Below are 19,369 nucleotides of genomic sequence, written 5' to 3'. Positions count from 1 at the left end.
GCATCCTGCTTAAGAAACAGCAACAACTGTTGACAGGCTTTATTAAAACCAATGTTTTGACTTGTAAATGTTTGATAACATGTAGTCTTCAGTCAAACCTAGACAATGTCTAGGAAAAAGGGAAAATATATTACATAAAACAGATGCTGCATTGATTTTTACTATTTTAAAAGGAACAAGGCAAATACTTAACAGCTACCTCAGTTTGACCTCAAGGATTTAAAACAGAAGTGTCACTATCCAGCCCTATGTGATCACTTCAAAATCAGTACTCTTGCAGCCCAAGAAGTTATACTTAGCAACTGTAGACCCTGAAAAGGAACCACATGTGTATCTTTATTCTCCATCCTGTCTTCCCTGCACTGGCTTGCCAGATTTTCAGCCACCTACTATACTTTTGCCTTTAAGAAAAGCTTGATATGCAAAAATTAACAGATGTTACTTTTGTGTCAATAATATGAAACCTATTGATTTCTGTACATCAAGCTGATGTTGAAGGAATACAAGTTCACCAGGCCAGTAGGTCAATTTTCTTTCCACAGCAAGACCTGGAGTTTGTTTTAATCTGGGTTAGGCTGCACCCTGTTTTCCCCTGGGTTATGTCCTTTGTTCAGATGTAGACCAAGCCTTTCAATTGCTCCCACCAGTCATGGTGAAAGGTGTTGTTTTTCCTTAGCAACATGTTTCTCTGCTGCTGAACAGATTTTGTTCTTTTAGATGCCCCCTCCAGACACCTTGATGGGAACAGTCAGCTTCTGACATTAGTACAGCAAAGCTCCAAAAGGGTACTTCCGATACAGCAACTCTATCTTGGTACAAAAATCATCAGTAGCTCTCCTCAAAATAGCAATTATTCAAGTCCTAGCAGTATCTGCTAGTTTGGGCTTTGAGTCCATGCTGCAGGCCATGATGAAATACCAGCTCTTCCAGCAAGAGATTCAGAAATAACATGCTAAATAATTTGGAAACTGACCTCATTGCCACCATTCTGTATCGGGCATAGTTGGATGACATTCCTGTCTCTTTGATATTCCCTCAGTTTCCACCAAATGATAGAAGCAGACACAGATGTCGAACTTTACCAGGGTGTGTGCCCATGAAAATTGTTTTCTTCTGGCATGTTTTGGTTCACCAGAATCAAGTAACAAATATTGTCAAAGCTGCCATCACCACTCTGTAACAGCTTAACCTCGACTCCAAACCTTGCAGGACAAACAGAACTAAAAGGCTTTTGTGCTCTCTGTCCATTGTAAGTGGTGAGTACTTCATCAAGGCCTTCCTTGGCTGCAAATGAAGTGGAAGATACATTATCAGAAGATTGGGGGGGGGGGGGGGGAAGGAAAACAAAGTCTAGGCTTACTCTCTGCAAATTTGGACTATCAATGAAGCTAAAACTGAATGCAATTCCCTGCCCTCTTGAGTATCAGACAAGGACTGATCAAAATATTCAGAAGAATAGATGGTGCAAACCTGCTTAGATAGAACACAGGATGGTTGGTTGAATGTCATTCACCCCAATGGATGAAGCTTATGAAATCTGCCTAAAGCTATAATCCTACACATATTTAATGGGGGGGGGGGGGGCACATGGTGATCCCTCCTTGAATCATCACCTTAGGGACTTCCTTGCCCATAAACACTGGTAAACTTCAGGAGCTCCCAGGATACTCCTGCTACCAGTAATTTTACTAGATATGTTTCCACTATTGTTCCCCCATAAGTCTCTTCTTCTAGGTTCTATAATAATCCCTTCCCCAACCCACACAGAACAGACACTTTCTTGAAATATGACAGTACTTCCCAGAAGTACCTTTATTTTGTGCAGAGTTAATAAACTGATCTCTTGAAAATCAGTTAATCAACCAAAAATTTAATCCTATGCATGTTGAGCTCAGAAACAAGATCTACTTTAGTGTGCAGAGAATTGGAGTCTGAGGCCTAAGTGCAATATTGGGCACACCTACCTGGGAGTAAAGCCACCTGAATATAGTAGAATTTACTTCAGAGATGGCACAGATAAGCTTGTTGATCAAGAGACATTCCTTACCTCTTTCAAGATTTCACCATGCATGGCTCAAAGTTTAAAGCTTAGCTTGAAATAAGGAATAGTCAAGTTTTGCTATTATAGCAAGAGCTGAGCCAGTTGAAATCTGCAAATCCAAAAGACTTCCTCCATTCATAGCTTATTCACCTAGTTCCCTTCTTTCACAGACTGAGCCTTGAAATTTAACTTCTGAGATAACCAAATGAGCAAATAAAGAAATTATACAGAAATACAGTTGGCCCTCCACATTTGTGGATTTCCCTTTTGTGGATTTAATTATACAAAGTTTTGATTAATATGTTCTATCTAGGTCCTCCAGTGAAACTCTGCCAGAAGTTGACCATAGAGTTGTGCTGGAGAACTTCTCTAGGCATTTGTAGTTTCTCCAGCATGATCCTATGATCAGCTTCTGGATGTTGGCCATAGAGTTGCACTGGGGCACTGGAGATTCCTAGAAAAATATTTTCTCAGATAAAAAGAACAGAGGTTTTTTTTTTTAATTTTCAGTTTTCCACATTCACGGGGTCCTTCACCCGAAACCCCAGCGAATGTGGAGGGACCACTACAAGAGATGAATGGAGCAGCTCCTACCATGAGTGGCGCCTCTGGTGGTTGGTGACATGTGAGCGCCGTGTGAACCTCTTCCCGCAGTAGGCACATTGGTGGGGCTTCTCCCCTGAGTGAATAAGGAGGTGCTTAGTGAGGGTTGTGTTCCGGTTAAAGCTGTTCCCACATTCAGGACACTGGTATGGTTTCTCACCCGTGTGGATTCTTTCGTGCCTGATCAAGTCCCACTTCTTCCGGAATCTTTTCCCACACTCCTTGCACAGGTGCCGTTTTGTTTCCGGATCAGTCAGGAGACTACCAAGCCCTCTGTCATGGATCACCCTCACCTTTGGCTGCCTTCCCAATCCGTGCTCACTCATGTGTGGTCTTCTTGAGTCACCCCTTAGGAAAACAGCCTCTCCAAATCCTTCATGAGGTTGCCTTCCTTGCTCCTTCAATGCACACCCTTCTTGGAGCATATCCTTGGCCCCGTTCTTACTTACAAAGCTGCCTTCTGTTGAAAGAAAAGAGAAAACCATTCATAGCTCAGTGGGAGGGCACTTGGCTTTGCATGCAGAGGTGAGCAACTGTGCAGGGGCCATTACCCCACAAACACCACTCCTCCAGAGGCCATACTCACCACACCAAAACATCTCATTTTTTCAGTTTCATTCTCAAAATAGCAACTGGAAGTGATATTATATCACTTATCATCAGGACAAGTGGAAAACTTAGGTGAATCCATCCTAAATCATAGATACAGCTCCTCCTTACCTGTTTGATTCCAGGGATTTAAATCTTGCACAATCAAAGGTAACCTCCCTTAACAGAGAAAGTTTCCCCTTACAGTTACCTTGCAAGTTGTTATCTTCATTGTCAACTTGTTTGGCCTCTCTACATGGATTCTGCTGTGCTACCTCCAAAACAGCATGATCTACAATGGAGGAATTGATAATTGCCATCTCAATTGGTACAGCTACCTGAAATGACAAAATGAAGAGACATAGTCCAGATAGTTGAACCATAGTGGGAGGACTGCTATCATTTTAGAGCTTGAAAAATGGCTTTTTGAAGGACTGCAACTCTCAGAAACTACCAGGCAGCATAACTGTGCTGGCCTCCGAACTATGGAAGCTGGAGTCCCCTAAAGGAACATTTTCAAGCCGTGAATTATATACAGGATATAGCATCTGCTTTCCTGCTTGAACCAGCACTAGGAATTTCGATGTTTTAGCCTGTATGGAAACTCAGAATTTTCACAGCCAAAGAATAGCTAAGAAAACCATGAGATACACATTGAAGGTACAGTCAGCCCTCCACATTTGCGGGTTTGACTTTTGCAGATTTGATTATTTGTGGGTTTGATTCATATGTTCTCTCTAGCAAACTCTAGGTCCTCCAGTGCAACTCTGCTGTAAATTGGCCATAGGATTGTGCTGATGGACTTAGCGATTACTAGACAAAATATTTTTCTAGGCATTCATAGGTCCTCCAGTGTGATTCTATGGACAATCTCTGGCAGATGTTGACCACAGAGTTATGCTGGAGGACTAGAGGTTCCTAGAGAGGTGTTCTTTCAGGTTAATAAAATAGTTTTGTGGATGGCCCACTGTATACAACTCTGCTATGAGAACTCACATTTCCAATTTGAATACCTGAGATGGTTCTCCACACGCCTTGGGAAAAGACCAAGACTGAGAAGTTCCTCACCTGTTGTGCCCATCTCTCACCCTCCTGCTGTCTCTGTAAGAACTCCTCTGCCAGTGCCACAGCCCGGTCACAGGTTTCCGGTCCACGTTCCCTTATCCAATCTTGCATTTCCTGAGGTAGGATGAAAAGGAACTGCTCCAAGATGAGCAGGTCCAAGATCTGCTCCTTGGTCTGGCTCTCGGGCCGCAACCACCGATGACAAAGCTCCTGTAACTGTCGGCATGTCCCGCGTGGGCCCTCAGCATCCTGGTATGAGAAGTGCCTAAAGCCTTGGCGGTGGGTCTCTGCCGCGACATAGTTGTCCAGCCTCAAAATGGCCACCTTCACCTTCCCATAGTCCCCCTTGTCTTTTGCGTCCAGGCTGAAACAGGCCTGCTGAGCTTGCCCACTGAGAACGGGCATGAGCCGCGTCACCCACTCTTCTCTAGGCCACTGAGACGTGTCGGCCATTCGCTCAAAAGTGGCCAAGTAGGTCTCAGTGTTGGCTCCTTGAGTCAAAGGAGGCAAAGGTCGGTTGTCCCATACTGTGGTAGCAACCGGAGCAGGCACCACTTCGAAGACCTTTTGCCACTGGCAATCCCAGCTTGGAAGCGGTTCCTCAAACAGCTCTTGTTTCACTTTCGATACAGACGTTCCCCTCGCTAACTCCTCAGTGGTTCCTGACTGGATTATGAGGGGGAATTTTCCATTTCCTTCCCTCGCAGCAGTGTTGTCCACTTGACAGGGAGCCTCCATTTTCACTTGAACTTGCAATGGGAGGCCAGGGTCCGCCATTTCTCTCGGAGAAGCCGCCATTTTGCTTTTGAGCTGCTGGGCAGCCATCTTGTTTCTTGCAACGGCAGCCTCCTCTCGGTTCCAGTCTTTCTCACCGAAGGAAACGCTTAGAGTAATCTTTGCTGAGACAGTGTAGGCATGATCCTATTAGGGAAAAAAGGGATAGTTTCCCTAGATCAATGGATGTTGCACATTTTAAGATCACAGTGGGTCCTTGCTATCCGCTGAGGCTTGGTTCTAGAACCTTCCGTGCATTATTATTTCTGCAATGTGTTTTTGGTCCTGAGTCATGTGAAAGGGCCTCTGGAGAGGCGTTTCACCATTTAAATAAACCACAATGCTCACCATTCAAATTTTGTTCCCTCTCCCCCAGATGTCTGGCATTTTTTGGCTGCCTGGTGCCACAACAAACTACTGCCCCCATATTTCCACAGCATTGAGCCGTGGCGGTTAAAACAGTATCAACCCAGATTATTTCTGCAGTGTGGATGCAGCCTAATAAGGGAGCTGGGAGTCTGAGGCTGCATCAGTTTGGCACTGCTTTAACTCTTTTTCTGGCTGAAAGCTATGGAATTCTGGGAGTCTGTTAGATCCTGGCTCAAGGCTATGGAATTCTGGGAGTTGGAGCCTGTTAGACCCTGGCTCAAGGCTATGGCATTCTGGGAGGTGGAGTATGTTGTGGGTTCCAGAGCGGAGCTCTGCTCCGCTGTGGGCCCCACAACACACTCCAACTCCTAGAATGCCATAGCCTTGAGCCAGACAAAGAGTTAAGCGGTGCCAAACCGGGTTATTTCTCCAGTCTGGATGCAGCCAGAGAAGGTCCAACTCCAAACCTCCCACCTCCCAGGACCCAAAGGGCAGAAACTCACCCCTTTCTTGTTCCCTTTGCTTGGAAGAGAAAAGGCAGGATCTGAACCCAGAGGCTTTGGGCGGAAGGGGAAAGGAAGGGACCAACCTCCGGAGGCCTCTCTAGGAGCAGCTCCGGATGTTTTAACCCTTGGAGGAGTTACTCACAGGTTCCACCTCAGAGCTGTGTTCAGGTTTGGCAGCAGAGAAAGGGGGCTTCTCAAAGGCCAGGAAAAGGCCATTGGTCACAATATGGCAGTATTCCTCTCCTCTATTTGCTCTGCTGCATATATACATATGTGTGTGTGTATTTATTTATATATGTATGTGTTTATATATGTGTGTTATGTTCATATATATTTATATATGTATATTATATGTGTGTGTATATACAGATGTATACATAACTATATGCATTTGTGTATATGTATGTATATATGTGCATGTGTTGATATAAATATGTGTATGTACATATGTGTTTATATGTGTGTGTGTATATATGTATATCTGTGTTTATATATGTGTGTATATGCATGTGTGTTTATATATGTATGTACAGTATCTCTCTTTCACACACACACACACATAGTAGTGACTATGAAAGATATATATGTGTATATACATACACACACATACATGTAGCAGTCAAAGAGAAACACACACAGTGTGCCTTCAAGTCATTTCCAATTTACGGTAACCCTAAAGTGAACCTATCGTGGGATTTTCAGGCAAGATTTGTTCAGAGGTGTGCCATTGCCTTCTCCTGAGGCTGGGAGCGTAGGACTTGCCAAACGTCCCCCAATGGGTTTCCATGGCTCAATGGGGAACTGAGCCCTGCTCTTGAGTATTGCAGTTCAACACTCAGATCTTCATGGCAGGTAGAAACTCCACAGATGGGGCAGTTATCCTGTATCCATGTGTCAGAACAAACAGGGAAAAAACCTTCACCTGGTGAACTGTAGGCCATTTGACATGCTGCTATTAAAGGCACAAGGGATGTGTGTTAGGAACAGCATTATTAACTTTTACTTTTTATATCTAGTGTTTGGAAACCCCAGGACAGCAAGGAGGAGTGTGTGGCTGAAACCTGTTGTTAGATCCAGTTAGAGACTTAGTAAAATAATGGGATTTATATATCTGTTGACTTGCCATTCATTAAAGGGCAACATTCACCAGTTGATTAAATTGGTTTATTGGGATCAACAATAGTATTCAGGCCTCTGACTTCTGAAATTCAGAATGACTTCAAAATGTTACAGAGGCCTAGTTTTACAACCCAGGATGCTGTTTGCATGCAGTGACTCCAATGCATTTGGCTTTCAGTGCATCAAATATTCCCTTCAACACAGTATTTATTTCCTTTAACACAGGGAACATGCCAGAAAGAATATAGCAAGCAGGGTTGGCTTTAGGTCTAAGGCCCCTTTCACAACGCACAATTATCACTTTGCGATTCCATTTTAACAGCGCTGGCTGTATCATATGGAATCCTGGGGTTTGTAGTTTGGTGAAGCACTAGAACTCTTGCAGAAGCCTAAATGTCCCCCAAACTGCAAATCCCAGAATTCCATAGGCTGTTGCCAATAGTGGAATATTCCAGGGAGATTTCAGGCTTGATCTGTTTACTCGTGCATAAATGTGCAGGGGACTCATTTTCAAATGTTGTATAAGCCACCTTTGAACCAATACCAGTGTTTCTTTCCCAACTATATTAAAGTTTCAGCCAAAGTTAAGTAATTGCATTTGTCAATAATTAAAGGCGAGACAAGAACAACAGAAAGTTGCTTAAATACTTTTAATGCACTAAATAGTTTATTTCTGTTTTTCAATTCACATCTATGATTCTACAATCATTCACAGATTTTTTTTTGAAATTCATTCATTTTCCTCCCCAAACGGAGTGTTTATACACTAGATGTGTTTTTTCATGATTTGAGCTTCCATATGGCTGTTTGGGTCAGGTGGATTTTGGGACCACAGGCTAGACAAGGAAGTTTACATCCATTTGCCTGCCATGGCCTTCATCTAATTTGGGAAAGGTCCATACAGGTATTTAAAATGGGAGCAAATGTTCCATTGGTGCCAGATTTCATAAATAGATGTTTTTAAAATCAGAGAACATTACATTTAAAGCTGCAAATGCATTTTCTGTTGGAAAATGACTGGGCTTCCCATGAAGGGAAATGATGACGTGTCTAAAATCTGGTATTTAGCATCAGGCTCTCTTCTCAAAATATGCAAATCCATTTGTACAATAACTTCATCCTTCCAATTTACAAATGTTTTCTTGTTTGGTCACCTATGCAGGCAAGTCACTAGCCAGTAGCATCAACACAACTGTTTAGATGTAGAGCAAGAGGGAGTTAATATGTGGCCCTCCAGATTTTGGACTGCAATTCCAGTGCATAGCCAATGCCAAGGGAAGATGGGAGGTGAAGTCTGATAGACACCTGGAGCGCCACATATTCCCCATGCTCATTAAACAAAGCATTAGGGACTCAATCCACATTCACCACTGCAATATCAAGCTGGAAGTGGCAAGCTTTTGGACCAGAATACTGTACACATCTGTAATCTTTTCATGATTAACCTGAGATCTCGTTTAGGATGTGGTTGCTATGTGCAAGAACGCTAAGCTAGAGAGATCATTGATCTGAACCAGAAAGTTCTGGTCACTATAAAAGGGCATTGCATTTGCAAATACTGTTAATTTCATTCTATTTTTTCCCCTTATGCGTGGAAATCCTGATGCCAGAATCCATGTTGTGCAAGTGATAGCACTGGAAGCTGCAGCAGTGATATTTAGAAAACTGCTTCACTGCTGCAGTATTGAAAAAGATTAAAAAATAACAATGCATGAACAAGATCAGTTGAGTCTGTGCATGTTCAAAAAGGAAGGCCTGTGGTAAACAGGGAGGATGGAGCAACAGTCACAATGAAACCTGTCTGCATTACATCATGTTCCACTTGTCAGTGTGGCAAATTGTTGACAGAGGGGGAAAACCCTCAAAAGGTGTGCAATGCAGAAGGTAGAAAATTCATAAATGCAACGATCCCTTGGTGTTACACATATAATGCCTCCCCCCTCCACCGCTACAGCCCAAAGGTGAGGTATGCAGTCCTTTTTTCTGTTCTCACAACAAAACCTTAGGAGGTAGGTTAGGCTGAGAGATTGTCACAGAATCATAGAGTTGGAGGAGAACCCAAGGTCCATCCAGTCCTGGCATGCAAGAACTTACAATCAAAGCACCCCTGACAGATGGCCATCCAGCCTGTTTAACAACCTCCCAAAAAGGAGACTTAACCACACCTCAAGTGAGTGTGTTCTACTGTTGAACAGTGACTGGCTAAAAGTCACCCAGTGATCTTTGTAAAAATATCTGAACCCAGAATTCTAGAGTCTTAATCCATGACTCTAACCCTACCTCATGGTTACACTTTATTTTAGAGGGCTTCCAGCTGGAAGTACTTTTCCACCTGCCCTGCTAAAAACCTCCAGATTTTTGGGATTGCTGTTCTCCCAACAGCTCTAGGAAGCATTTATTAGACTTCCATTTGATATCCATCTTGCTTCCTTTGTACTAGTCACACAGGTATTCTCAGCTCTTTAAACGTTAGACCCCGAAACATTTCTGGTTGCAGGTGCGCCTTCCTTAACCCTCATGCACCAGAATAAAATAAAAGCCTTGCACTGAATGAGTTTTGGGGGATTTGTGGACCCCAATGAGGATTTTGGTGTATTGAAGGTTGGGTTTAGGGTATAATGTACAATGCCTATATTTCCTGACCCCAATGAAAATTCCATTGTGATCCTGAATGGGGCCAACTTGCAAACAAACAGAAATTATTGCTTCTGTCTTGTTGCATTAAGGGGTTCTTTAAACACAGGAGTTTAAAGATCCTTATACATTATAGCAGGCCCTTGATATACACTTGGATTTGGTTCTGGGACTCACCGTGGATACCAAAATCTGTGGATGCTCAAATCCCATTAAATGTAATGGCATAGTGAAGTGGTATCCTTATATAAAATACCAAAATCAAGATTTGCTTTCTGGAATTTATATCTTTTTGGAAAATTTTCAAACCATGGATGGTTGAATCCTTTGATAAAGAATCAATGAATATGTAGCGCCAACTGTACATTGGATGGAACACAAAAGTATCCCAATGGCAAAAAGGCATTGGGACATCTTTTTTGTCTCTGGCTGATTTTGGTTTGTTAAAAACATACAGACTGTACATGGGAAGCAGTTGGATTTTGGGGAAACAGCCACAGAATGCCTAAATGTCTTACTTTGTATGGTTTCCCAAGAAAAACACAATTCTGGTTCATGAAAGTTAACACTTAAGAAGGGCACTCACAGGCCTCTTCCCCAATTTTTAAGGAGGCTGAACAGAGCGGAAGTATGGATGGTTTGGAGTTTTCAAGCCACTGGATGACTTCCAACAGTATTGATCACCAGTGTTTATGGAGACAAAAAGCGGGTAAATTTGTTCTAATCAATAAAAAAATCCTGATAACAAAATTCACAGGGTGGGGAATAAATCTGTAAGAATATCAGGGACAGAAGCTCTGGCATGCTTTTAACTTGGTGGGTATCCTAGTGGATTTTTTAAAGCTTCTGTCCCACACTTGTACAGCAGCAATTTCAATATGTTTTATAGCACATTCCTTTGTAAGATTACTCAGAAGTAAGCTTAGAAGAGTCTGGCGGGACTCATTGTAAAATAAGCTAGTAGAGGGGTACGATGACTCTTTCTATCCTTCCCACTTCCTATAACTTATCAATTCTTCTACTTGCATCAGCCCAACCTGCCCTGCTGCACTCCAGCTGCCTTTTCCATTTCTTGCTATTCTTAAATATTTACTGTTTTAGGGTTTTTGAACTACAACTCCCACAATCCCTTGCTACTGGGCATGCTGGGTGAGGTGCATGGGAATTGTAGGCCAAAGGTTCTCTTTGCCCCTGTTCTACGTGGCCATTTTATTTTGTGGAGGCCTACCCTTGGAGGATGCGGGAACTCATGTTTTTGAGATCCAGGCAAGATTGTTCTGGTCTTGCTTGGACTCTGTTGTTTTCAAGGAACTGTCTTTTTCACTCGGCTGTGACAAGCTATTCTTTGGGGGGCTCACAGCGAGCACCCTGGTGGGCTTAGGCTTGGGCGGGCCTCTGGCACCTGGGTGGACCCGAGTGTGCTTCACAAGATGCGACAGCTGGCTGAACCTCTGTTCGCAGACGCGACAGGCGTAGGGCCTCTCCCCTGTGTGCGTGCGCTCGTGCTGCACCAAGGTGGACCTGTCACTGAAGCGCTTGGGGCAGACAGAGCAAGGGTAAGGGCGTTCCCCAGTGTGCACACGTTCATGGATGGTGAGGTTGGACTTGTGGCGGAAGGACTTCGTGCACACACAACACCGGAAAGGCTTGCTGCCAGTGTGGATTTGCCGGTGTGTCCGCAGGTTGCAGCTTTGGGAGAAGGCCTTCCCGCATTCGGGGCACTTGTAAGGCCGCTCTCCACTGTGTGTCCGCAAGTGAATGTGGAGGTGGCTAGGGTGCCTGAAACACTTGCTGCACATGCTGCAGGTGTATGGCTTCTCCCTGGTGTGGACATACTGGTGGTGACGCAGGTCAGCCCTCTGCCTGAATGACCGCCCGCACTCCAGGCATGTGAGATCTGAGACAACAGTGGCGCTGAATGGTGGGTGCCACGTGATAACAGGGATGGTGATCTTGTGGGGCTTTGCATTCTCATCTGGCGGCAGTAGCATTTGCTGTGTTATCTTCTTTGAAACAGCTTTCTTTTCCATAGGTTGTTCCTCAGAAGGTGGAACAGATGAGCTTCCTGTAGTGGAATCACAGACAGTCTCTTGCTGGCTTTGGCTCTTCTTCTGAGGGGAAGTTTTCTCTGGCATCATCAGTTCCTTCTTCAAATTGGGGGGCACACCCTGAGTCTCTGATTTGTTACTCAGCTTGGGGGGCTCTGCTACTGGTGCCGTTTGCTTCTTCAGTTTTGGCAGCCGACCCTTTGGTGGTGTCCCCTTCTTTCGCTTGGGTGGCTGGGGGGTTGAAACAGCAGCAGCATCTGATTCCTGCTTCCCAGACACTTCTCTCGACACTAAAGGTGGAGGCTGTTTTGTCCTGGGAGCAGGTTCACCTGTGACTGGTGGCTGCTGTTTCTTCTTTTGAGGGGTTCTACCTTTTGGGGATGAGGTTTGCTTTTTTGTGGGTTGGGTCTTGGCTGAGGACATCTTTGCAGGGCTCTGCTTAACAGGTTGGGGAGGCTGCTTCTTTGGGCTGGAGGGCTCACAGCCAAATGATTCAACTAGGTCTGAATGCTCTTCAGTTGTTTCTGCTGACAGGGTTGGTTCCTTCACTGCTGCTGTATTCGCCTTCTCTGAAACAGCTTTCTTTTCTACAGGTTGTTCCTCAGAAGGTGAAACTGGTGAGTTTTCTGTAATGGAAGGTTAAAAAAGAAAAGAAAAGAAGATTCAGGTTTATCTCTGAAGAGAATAAAAGATATCCCTTTCTTGCTACTCCTATACCTCAGCTGAGAAAAAGAGAAGATAAATGCTAAAATGAAGAAAGAAAAGACCACCCCTTCAGTAGGTTGCCATATGGCAACCCTCTTGGGGCAAGGACCTTTCCTCTCATTACTTGAAAGGTACCAAATACAGGTATATGAATCAGGACGGGCAGCTTCAGCAGGTACAGACAGCAAATATGTACCCAACAGGCCCTTCCCATACAATTTTTCACATTTTCCACCAAAACCTATATACCTCATGACAGGCAGTGTGCAGTAGTGGTTTCAACACTGGATTATAAGACCAAGATTCAAATCCCCACTCAGCCATTTAAACCCCCTGGGCCACCTTGAGCAAGTCACATTCTTTCAGCCATAGAGGAAGGCAAAAGCAAACCCCCTCTGAAAAATCCTTGTCAAGAAAACCCTTGTCATAATAAGTTTGCACCACCACGATACTTCCTGATACTAAAACAAGACCCAGTGTCTTGTGCAAGCGCAAAACCACTGTTGGTGGACGCTTGGAGGACAGCATGTTAGCCTACCCATGATATAAACAATTTTGGAAGAAAAATAAAATGTAAATAAATAAATCTTTGTCATTATGAAGGACTAACACCTCTTTAGATTTTAAAGTCAATAGGAAAGAGGACCTCTTGCTAAATTCTGCACCAGGCCTCATGCATTATAACTGCTCTAACTGCCCTACTTGAAGGGGAGGCTAAAAGAATAAGAATGGATTACATCCCACTTGCAGAATGACCAAGATTAAAAAAAAAAAAAACTAGTCATGGTCCAAAAATCAGTATTTGGACTGGCTACTACAAACTTCTGAGAGGAAAAAAAAATAAAGGTTAACTTAAAAAGTAAAGACAAGATTCTAACCTTTGGAGACATTGGCGCGTTACAGAGCGCCCAAGAAGGGTGCTCTGCCGCCGCCACCGGTTGCTGCATCCGCGAACCACAGCAGCCAAACTGTGCAGTTCCCAGCCGCAGCTGAAAAGAAGCGCTGAAATGGCGCTTCTTTCTGCGCCCCAGAAGTGGCACTGCGAGGCGCTAGTTGTGCACTCGTGGCATTACTTGCCCCGCGTGACGTCTGGACGCTATGCGTCCGTGACGTCAAAATGGCGGCCCCCCGTGTGGAACGGGCACTGCCATTTTGTACGAACTCGGTCCATACTAGGGGTAGGGGCATCCGGAAGTGACGCCCCTTTCTAACCCTAGCACGGACCCAGTCCGTACTATAGGCCTGTCTGTAACGGGCCATAATTTCCAATTTAATACATTGGCAGAGCTCCTACACCTCTGAGAGTGTAACTTTTCCTAGCACAGAGATACAGTAACAGAGAAAATCTCCCTGACATGTTTTTAAAGATGCAGGAGCCCTGCTGTGAAAAAAAGGGTTGGTATTCCACATTTAGCAGATCCTAAATAAAGCACTCAGGCCATATTATCCAATCTTGTCATTTTAACCTTGTACAGTTAGGAACTTCTTGGGTTCTACTAAACCAGCATGGGAGTACCTCTCCATGCAAACACCCATTGGTTCACCTCAGCAGGAAAGTCTACAAATTCTTCTTGCTCTGTGTCAAATTTTGCCTGGACACAGAGAGTCTTCCCTCATTGTGACGTGATCTCTGGTTCTGGCTAGTGGCTGGACTTCCTGAGCAATCACCTTCCCCAATATCCAGTTCCCAATTCCTGCACAAGGCTGCCCTACATTTCAGTTCGAGTACATACCATTGTGGATTCCAGTTCAGGTTGGTTTCCCAGCATTTTGCTTCCTAGGTTCCCACTGCTTTTGTGGCAATATTATCAAAGCAGCTAAGCCAAAGAGCAACAGTAGGCTTTAATTCACTCTATAGCAAACCCCTTAACATCTGCTGTGCTCACCTGACATATCTCTAAGTATACTTGACTGAGGCCTGCTGACTTGCTCCTCATAGCTGAATACTCACCTTCACCTGTGAGTTGACTTTCTGGAAGGTCTGTTATAGTATCATCCTGAAAATCTGTTTCTTCTCCTTGTTTTATCTGAAAGATTAATTCATGTTTCTCCTGAGGAAATCCTATCAAAGGAAAAGGAAGAAATATCTGTCACACCATAATTATAAAATGTTTATATGCCAAGTAAAGAACAGTTGTTACCCTTGACATATTTATCGAATATATTTAAACACGCTTTTAGACACTATACCACCTGCCACACCCAATGACCAAGGAACACTGAGAAAAGTAGTTTCAATAAGGAGGCTAAAAAATCTTCAATGATTTTCCCGCAAGTTCCCTCACAGTTCTTCAGGAAAAAACAAGAACGCTGCAATTCAGGGCTAAACTGGATGCGACACCATTAATGCACTTAGCAATCTTAAAGAAGTAAAGAGTAGACATGGTGGTGATGGTATTAGGGAAGCGATCCATATCAGTACATCAAAGGAGAGGTGCTAAGGACTGATCTCCAGATATGCCACACTATTCATTCCAAGATCAGAGTGTATTGTGCAGAGGGCACTAGATAAAGGATACAGCATTAGTGTTAGTGTAGAGCCAAACTGATACAGTAGTTTGAGAGTTGGACTACAACTCTGGAAAAGAGGGTTCAATTCCCCTCTCAGCCATGGAAGCTCACTGGGAGACCCTCGTAGAATTCAAAAGCATAGCTGTGTTAAGTCTGTAGAATCAGTATATAGAGAGATCTAGTAGCACCTTTGAGACTAAATGAAAGAAAGAAGTTGGCAGCATGAGCTTTTGAAGACTCCAGTCTACTTCCTCAGATGCATTTAGTGGAGTGGGTGAGTCACACACTCTCAGCCCCAGAAAACCTTTTGATAGTGTTGCCAGAAAATCAGAAATAACTTGAAGGCACACTACAAAATCTCACACCTTTTTCCCAATTATGGGATTTAGAGCATCTTATAAATTAATAAAAAAACAGTACAGATTAAAACATACAAACACATCAATAATAAATATGTATAAGATTGTATGTGTTATTTAAAAAACAATCAAGTCAAAACTTGGGCAAGTCATATACCCTCAGCCTCACAGGATTTCAAAGGCAGACCCTTTCTGAAGAAACTTGCCAAGAAAATCCTGTGATGTCATGGCCTTAGGCTTGCCATAAGGCAGAAATGACCTGACAGCACAAAAACAACAAGAAGAGTTAAAACCATTTAAAATTCATTAAGGCTGCATCTGCACTGCAGAAATAATCCAGTTTGACACTACTTTACCTGTCATGGCTCAATGCTATGGAATCCTGAGAATTGTAGTTTTGTGAGATATTGAACCTTCTCTGTCAGAGAACTCTGGTGACCCAAGAAACTACAGTTCCCAAGATTCCATAGCATTCAGCCATGACAGTTAAAGTGGTGTCAAATTAGATTATTTCTGCAGTGTGGATACAGCCTTAAAGATAAATTATTTATGCTTCATTCTACAGAACTAGTATCCACATCCTCCATGCATTGCCCCAGGCTTCCAGTGGCCCATTTTTTTTAAGCAGTGTTCACTGGTAGCTCTCTTATCAGTAGCACAGTGAATAATCAAAATCGAACTCAGATACTTTAAAAGTTTGGATTAACACCTAGAACAGATACACTGCTTGCTAACACCAGAACTGCCACTGCTTGTCAGTCTAATACAGAGGATGCCAATTATTTTCTAACAACAATGAATGTAACTTAGGCTTCTGAAGGGACCAGGAAAGAGTCAGCAATATCTAGTGTTGCCATGAAAGCAAGAGCGAGGCCTACCAAGCAGGCCAATCCTTACCCAAAGTGGACACATTCTGAAAATTCTCCAGCATGACATCCTGATACAACATTCGTTGCTCCTCTGATAAGATGGTCCACTCTTCATCAGAGAAGTTCATAGAGATATCTTCGAAGGGCACTGGTGGCTTTTCAGGTTGGGAGAGAAGGAAAGCAGTATAGTTAGAAATGGAACAAGAAAACAAGACAAGAGGCAAACCACAGTAATCTTCTAATGTTCCAAGGGGGGGGGGGGAATCCTCTCAAACCTGATGTAGTGCTAGAAATTATGCAATAGCTTCCTTCAGCTCACTTGCAGCCCGGACCTGGAAAAATTGTTTTCATACATACACTATACAATTATAGCTGTATTATTTCCTTTTAACTGCTATGGCTCTGTCCTACTGATCTTGGGATGTGCAGTTTAGGGACAAACGTTTAGAATTCTTAGCCAGAGCACCTTGGGGCCTGACCAGATTACAAATCCCAGGATTTTATAAAATGGAACCATAGCCATTAAAGTGGAATATTAATGCTATAAATGTGTAGTATGAATGGACCCTGGTGCCATTCAGATTACACAACACAGAGCTAGATGGACAAACAGTCTGACTTCATACATAGTACTGTCCAACAAACTAAAACCAATTGCTAATCCCAGCTAGTACAGAATGACTGAATCAATGGGACAATTGACAACTCAACAACTGATTCAGTGCAGCTACTGTAGCTCAGATTAACAATCGGATTTAGCCCTGTATTCCTAAAATGCGAAGAATGGCAGAGTTTGTTTCAAATTTTAATGCAAATAAGTATCATTCCTACTTCCTGAACCAATATTGAAACAATTTTACTGTACTTTGATATTGCACTTTTCAAAATTGTAACATTGCAGTTCTCCAAAAAGGTCTCTATTAGGAAAATATGCATGAGAACACATACAGGGTTTTTTTGGGGGTTGTGGTGGTGTAGATTAACAACTGATGTGGAAATGGGACACCGTGAATGTAAGCTTCAGAAGCAAAAACAAACAAAAAACAAGAGAGCAAAAATGAAATTGATCCATCTGTAACATGACATACACATGAGAGAAACGGGGATAATTAAAAAAAACCTGGCCAAATGAAACAAATTATAAAGCCTCCAAAGGCAGCAAAATGCAAGTCCAGGTTGGGTCAGTACTATTACATGAATCCTGTCATTTAATCTTCATTCAGATCATTGGCAAAATAAACTAAGCAGCACAATATTCAAGAAAACTATTAAGAATGAATGAATTAACAGTCCTCAAGAGTATCAGATACAGAGCCAATGCTTAACCAATGTTCGATGGCTTAAACATAGCCAGACAATATGGCAAGGCAGGCATTAAGGATATTCTAAGAGACACATGATTCCTGCCTTCAGCACAGGCTTATATAAGGCATACCTGGAGGTCAAACAAAAACGGAACAATTTTCTGTGTGGAGTACAATCTCTCATGCCCTTCCTTCCTCTCTTACCTCAGTTCCTAGTTGGAAACCTTCAGCAAGATCCACTGCCTGGGTGCATGTCTCTGGACTGCATTCTCTCACCCGCCTTTGCATTTCTTGTGGTAGAATGGCCAGAAACTGCTCCAGGATGAATTGCTCCAGGATCTGCTCTTTGGTATGCTTTTCCGGCTTCAGCCAGCGCCATACAAGTGTCCGGAGTTTCTGGCATGCTTCTCTGGGCCCCTTGGATTCCAGATAACCATACTGCCTGAAACACTGCCGTTGAGTCTCTGTGGTGATGCCATAGTGACGCAGGATGCTTGCCTTTACCACATCGTAGTCATAAGCCACATTGAGCCCCAAGTCCCTGCAGGCTAGGAAGGCTTTAGGGCTCAGATGAGGCTTCAGCTGGGCTACCCATTCTTCCTTGGGCCAGTGTTGGGCATTGGCTTCCTGTTCAAAGGCTTCTAAGCAGGATTCAATATCATCTCCCAGCTGGAACTGAAGAATCCACATGTTTTCCGACAAGGTGGGTAAGACCTTTACAGGGAAACTGGGGTCTAAGGCATGTTCCTCCAGTGCACCTGCTTCTTCTAAGCTCTTTTGAGGACAGTCAACTCCTTCATTTTCTGGATTTTCACTGCTTAGAGTGTATGGGAAAGACTGGGTGTCCAGTGCTTCTAGTACTTGCTTCCAAGCATCCTCCCAGCACTGAGTGGGCCCAGGATGTGCCTGCTGGGGTGCTATATCACGGAGCAGGTCCTCTATGGTCCCACATTGCACCAGGTTAGGCAGCTCAGGCAATCTGACAGAACTGTCTATCTCCTCTGGAGTGGGCTCCATCTCAATCCATTTGGCCAATAGTGATCTTGTCTCCACCTCCATGGCCATTTTCTTAAAGCCTTTCCAAACTTTGGATTTTGTGGTATGTTAAAGTCTCTTTCTTAGGAAGCCACTAGACTGCACCTAACTGCTGTGTTCTAGATGATCTGGGCCAACATGAAAAGGATCGATTCAAAAGTGAATTCAAGATCCACAGAGCTTGGAAATATTTGTGGTATCACTTGCATGTTAATGTTAACTTGTTTATTGAAATTAATTGAAAAGAAATTTGTTGGTGTTCAGATGTTATAAAGTTAATGTGTGACAGTAATCATTAATGAAATCGTTATGTGGTACATTAACAATCACTGAAAATTACTAAAAAGGGCCCCCAATACCTCCAAACCTAAAATTACTGCTCAAAAAGTAACAAATTTAAACAATATAAAATGCAATAACACAGGCCTGCGTAACTGAGGGTCATAAATACTTTTTTAAAATGTATACTGGTTTTAATAGGAATTTGGAGTTCTAAATCCAAGAACGACCTCAGATTTGCTCCATCACATACAATTTTTTCACAACCTGCTTTGATGTTTGTATGTTGTAATATATGATTGGATGAAATGATCCTGCAAATAATTGCCCTACAAAGAGCAAGAAAGGGGTTAAAGTCTTCTAACAGACTTTCAGAACACCTTAATTGATATGAAACACAAAAGTCTATTCAAAAGCACTAAAAGAAATTGCCCTGGAGCATAAGCGTCTACACTTCATCAAAGCTGAGTAACAAGTGAGTTGATAAAAGTACTGAATTTGTGAAAAAAACTGTATGACATTTCAATTGTGTTTTACAAGTTCAGCACCCAAAAATACAT

At 43.1% G+C, this 19,369-nt stretch overlaps 2 protein-coding genes across 3 annotated transcripts; both read right to left on the bottom strand.

Moving 5' to 3' along the window:
- Positions 1-38: 38 nt before the first annotated feature.
- LOC149303761 (zinc finger protein 24-like) lies at positions 39-5,995 on the bottom strand. Of its 2 annotated transcripts, XM_089480087.1 has the most exons (6): positions 5,944-5,995; positions 4,301-5,218; positions 3,444-3,570; positions 2,805-3,104; positions 2,636-2,720; positions 39-1,284 (listed from the first exon to the last, which is right to left on the bottom strand). In XM_089480087.1, exons 2-6 carry the CDS (start codon positions 5,120-5,122, stop codon positions 1,269-1,271), a joined length of 1,350 nt encoding a protein of 449 aa, XP_089336213.1. In that variant the 5' UTR covers positions 5,123-5,218; positions 5,944-5,995; the 3' UTR covers positions 39-1,268. The 2 variants fall into 2 exon arrangements, with proteins under 2 accessions (XP_089336213.1, XP_089336212.1); XM_089480086.1 differs by having other exon boundaries at positions 2,636-3,104.
- Positions 5,996-7,700: 1,705 nt separating this feature from the next.
- LOC149303760 (uncharacterized) lies at positions 7,701-19,369 on the bottom strand. The gene is made up of 4 exons (XM_089480368.1): positions 17,700-19,369; positions 16,220-16,346; positions 14,404-14,514; positions 7,701-12,373 (listed from the first exon to the last, which is right to left on the bottom strand). Exons 1-4 carry the CDS (start codon positions 18,558-18,560, stop codon positions 10,947-10,949), a joined length of 2,526 nt encoding a protein of 841 aa, XP_089336494.1. The 5' UTR covers positions 18,561-19,369; the 3' UTR covers positions 7,701-10,946.

This window comes from Sceloporus occidentalis, unplaced genomic scaffold (assembly GCF_023333645.1).
Source record: "Sceloporus occidentalis isolate IW3139 unplaced genomic scaffold, rSceOcc1.0.p SCAF_14, whole genome shotgun sequence".
NCBI lineage: Eukaryota > Metazoa > Chordata > Lepidosauria > Squamata > Phrynosomatidae > Sceloporus > Sceloporus occidentalis.
The sequence above is the reverse complement of the archived record's forward strand: the minus strand, read 5'-3'. Positions and strand labels throughout refer to the sequence as shown.

Coding starts and splice junctions, on each gene's coding strand:
- LOC149303761 (XM_089480086.1), bottom strand. CDS start 5,122: ATGGCTGCCCAGCAGCTCAAAAGCAAAATGGCGGCTTCTCCGAGAGAA. Junction 3,571..4,300: donor GTGAGAGATGGGCACAACAG/GTGAGGAACTTC, acceptor TTGTCATTTCAG/GTAGCTGTACCAATTGAGAT. Junction 3,105..3,443: donor TGAAGATAACAACTTGCAAG/GTAACTGTAAGG, acceptor TTCTTTCAACAG/AAGGCAGCTTTGTAAGTAAG.
- LOC149303760 (XM_089480368.1), bottom strand. CDS start 18,560: ATGGCCATGGAGGTGGAGACAAGATCACTATTGGCCAAATGGATTGAG. Junction 14,515..16,219: donor TCAGAATGTGTCCACTTTGG/GTAAGGATTGGC, acceptor TTCCTTTGATAG/GATTTCCTCAGGAGAAACAT. Junction 12,374..14,403: donor AAGTCAACTCACAGGTGAAG/GTGAGTATTCAG, acceptor CTTCCATTACAG/AAAACTCACCAGTTTCACCT.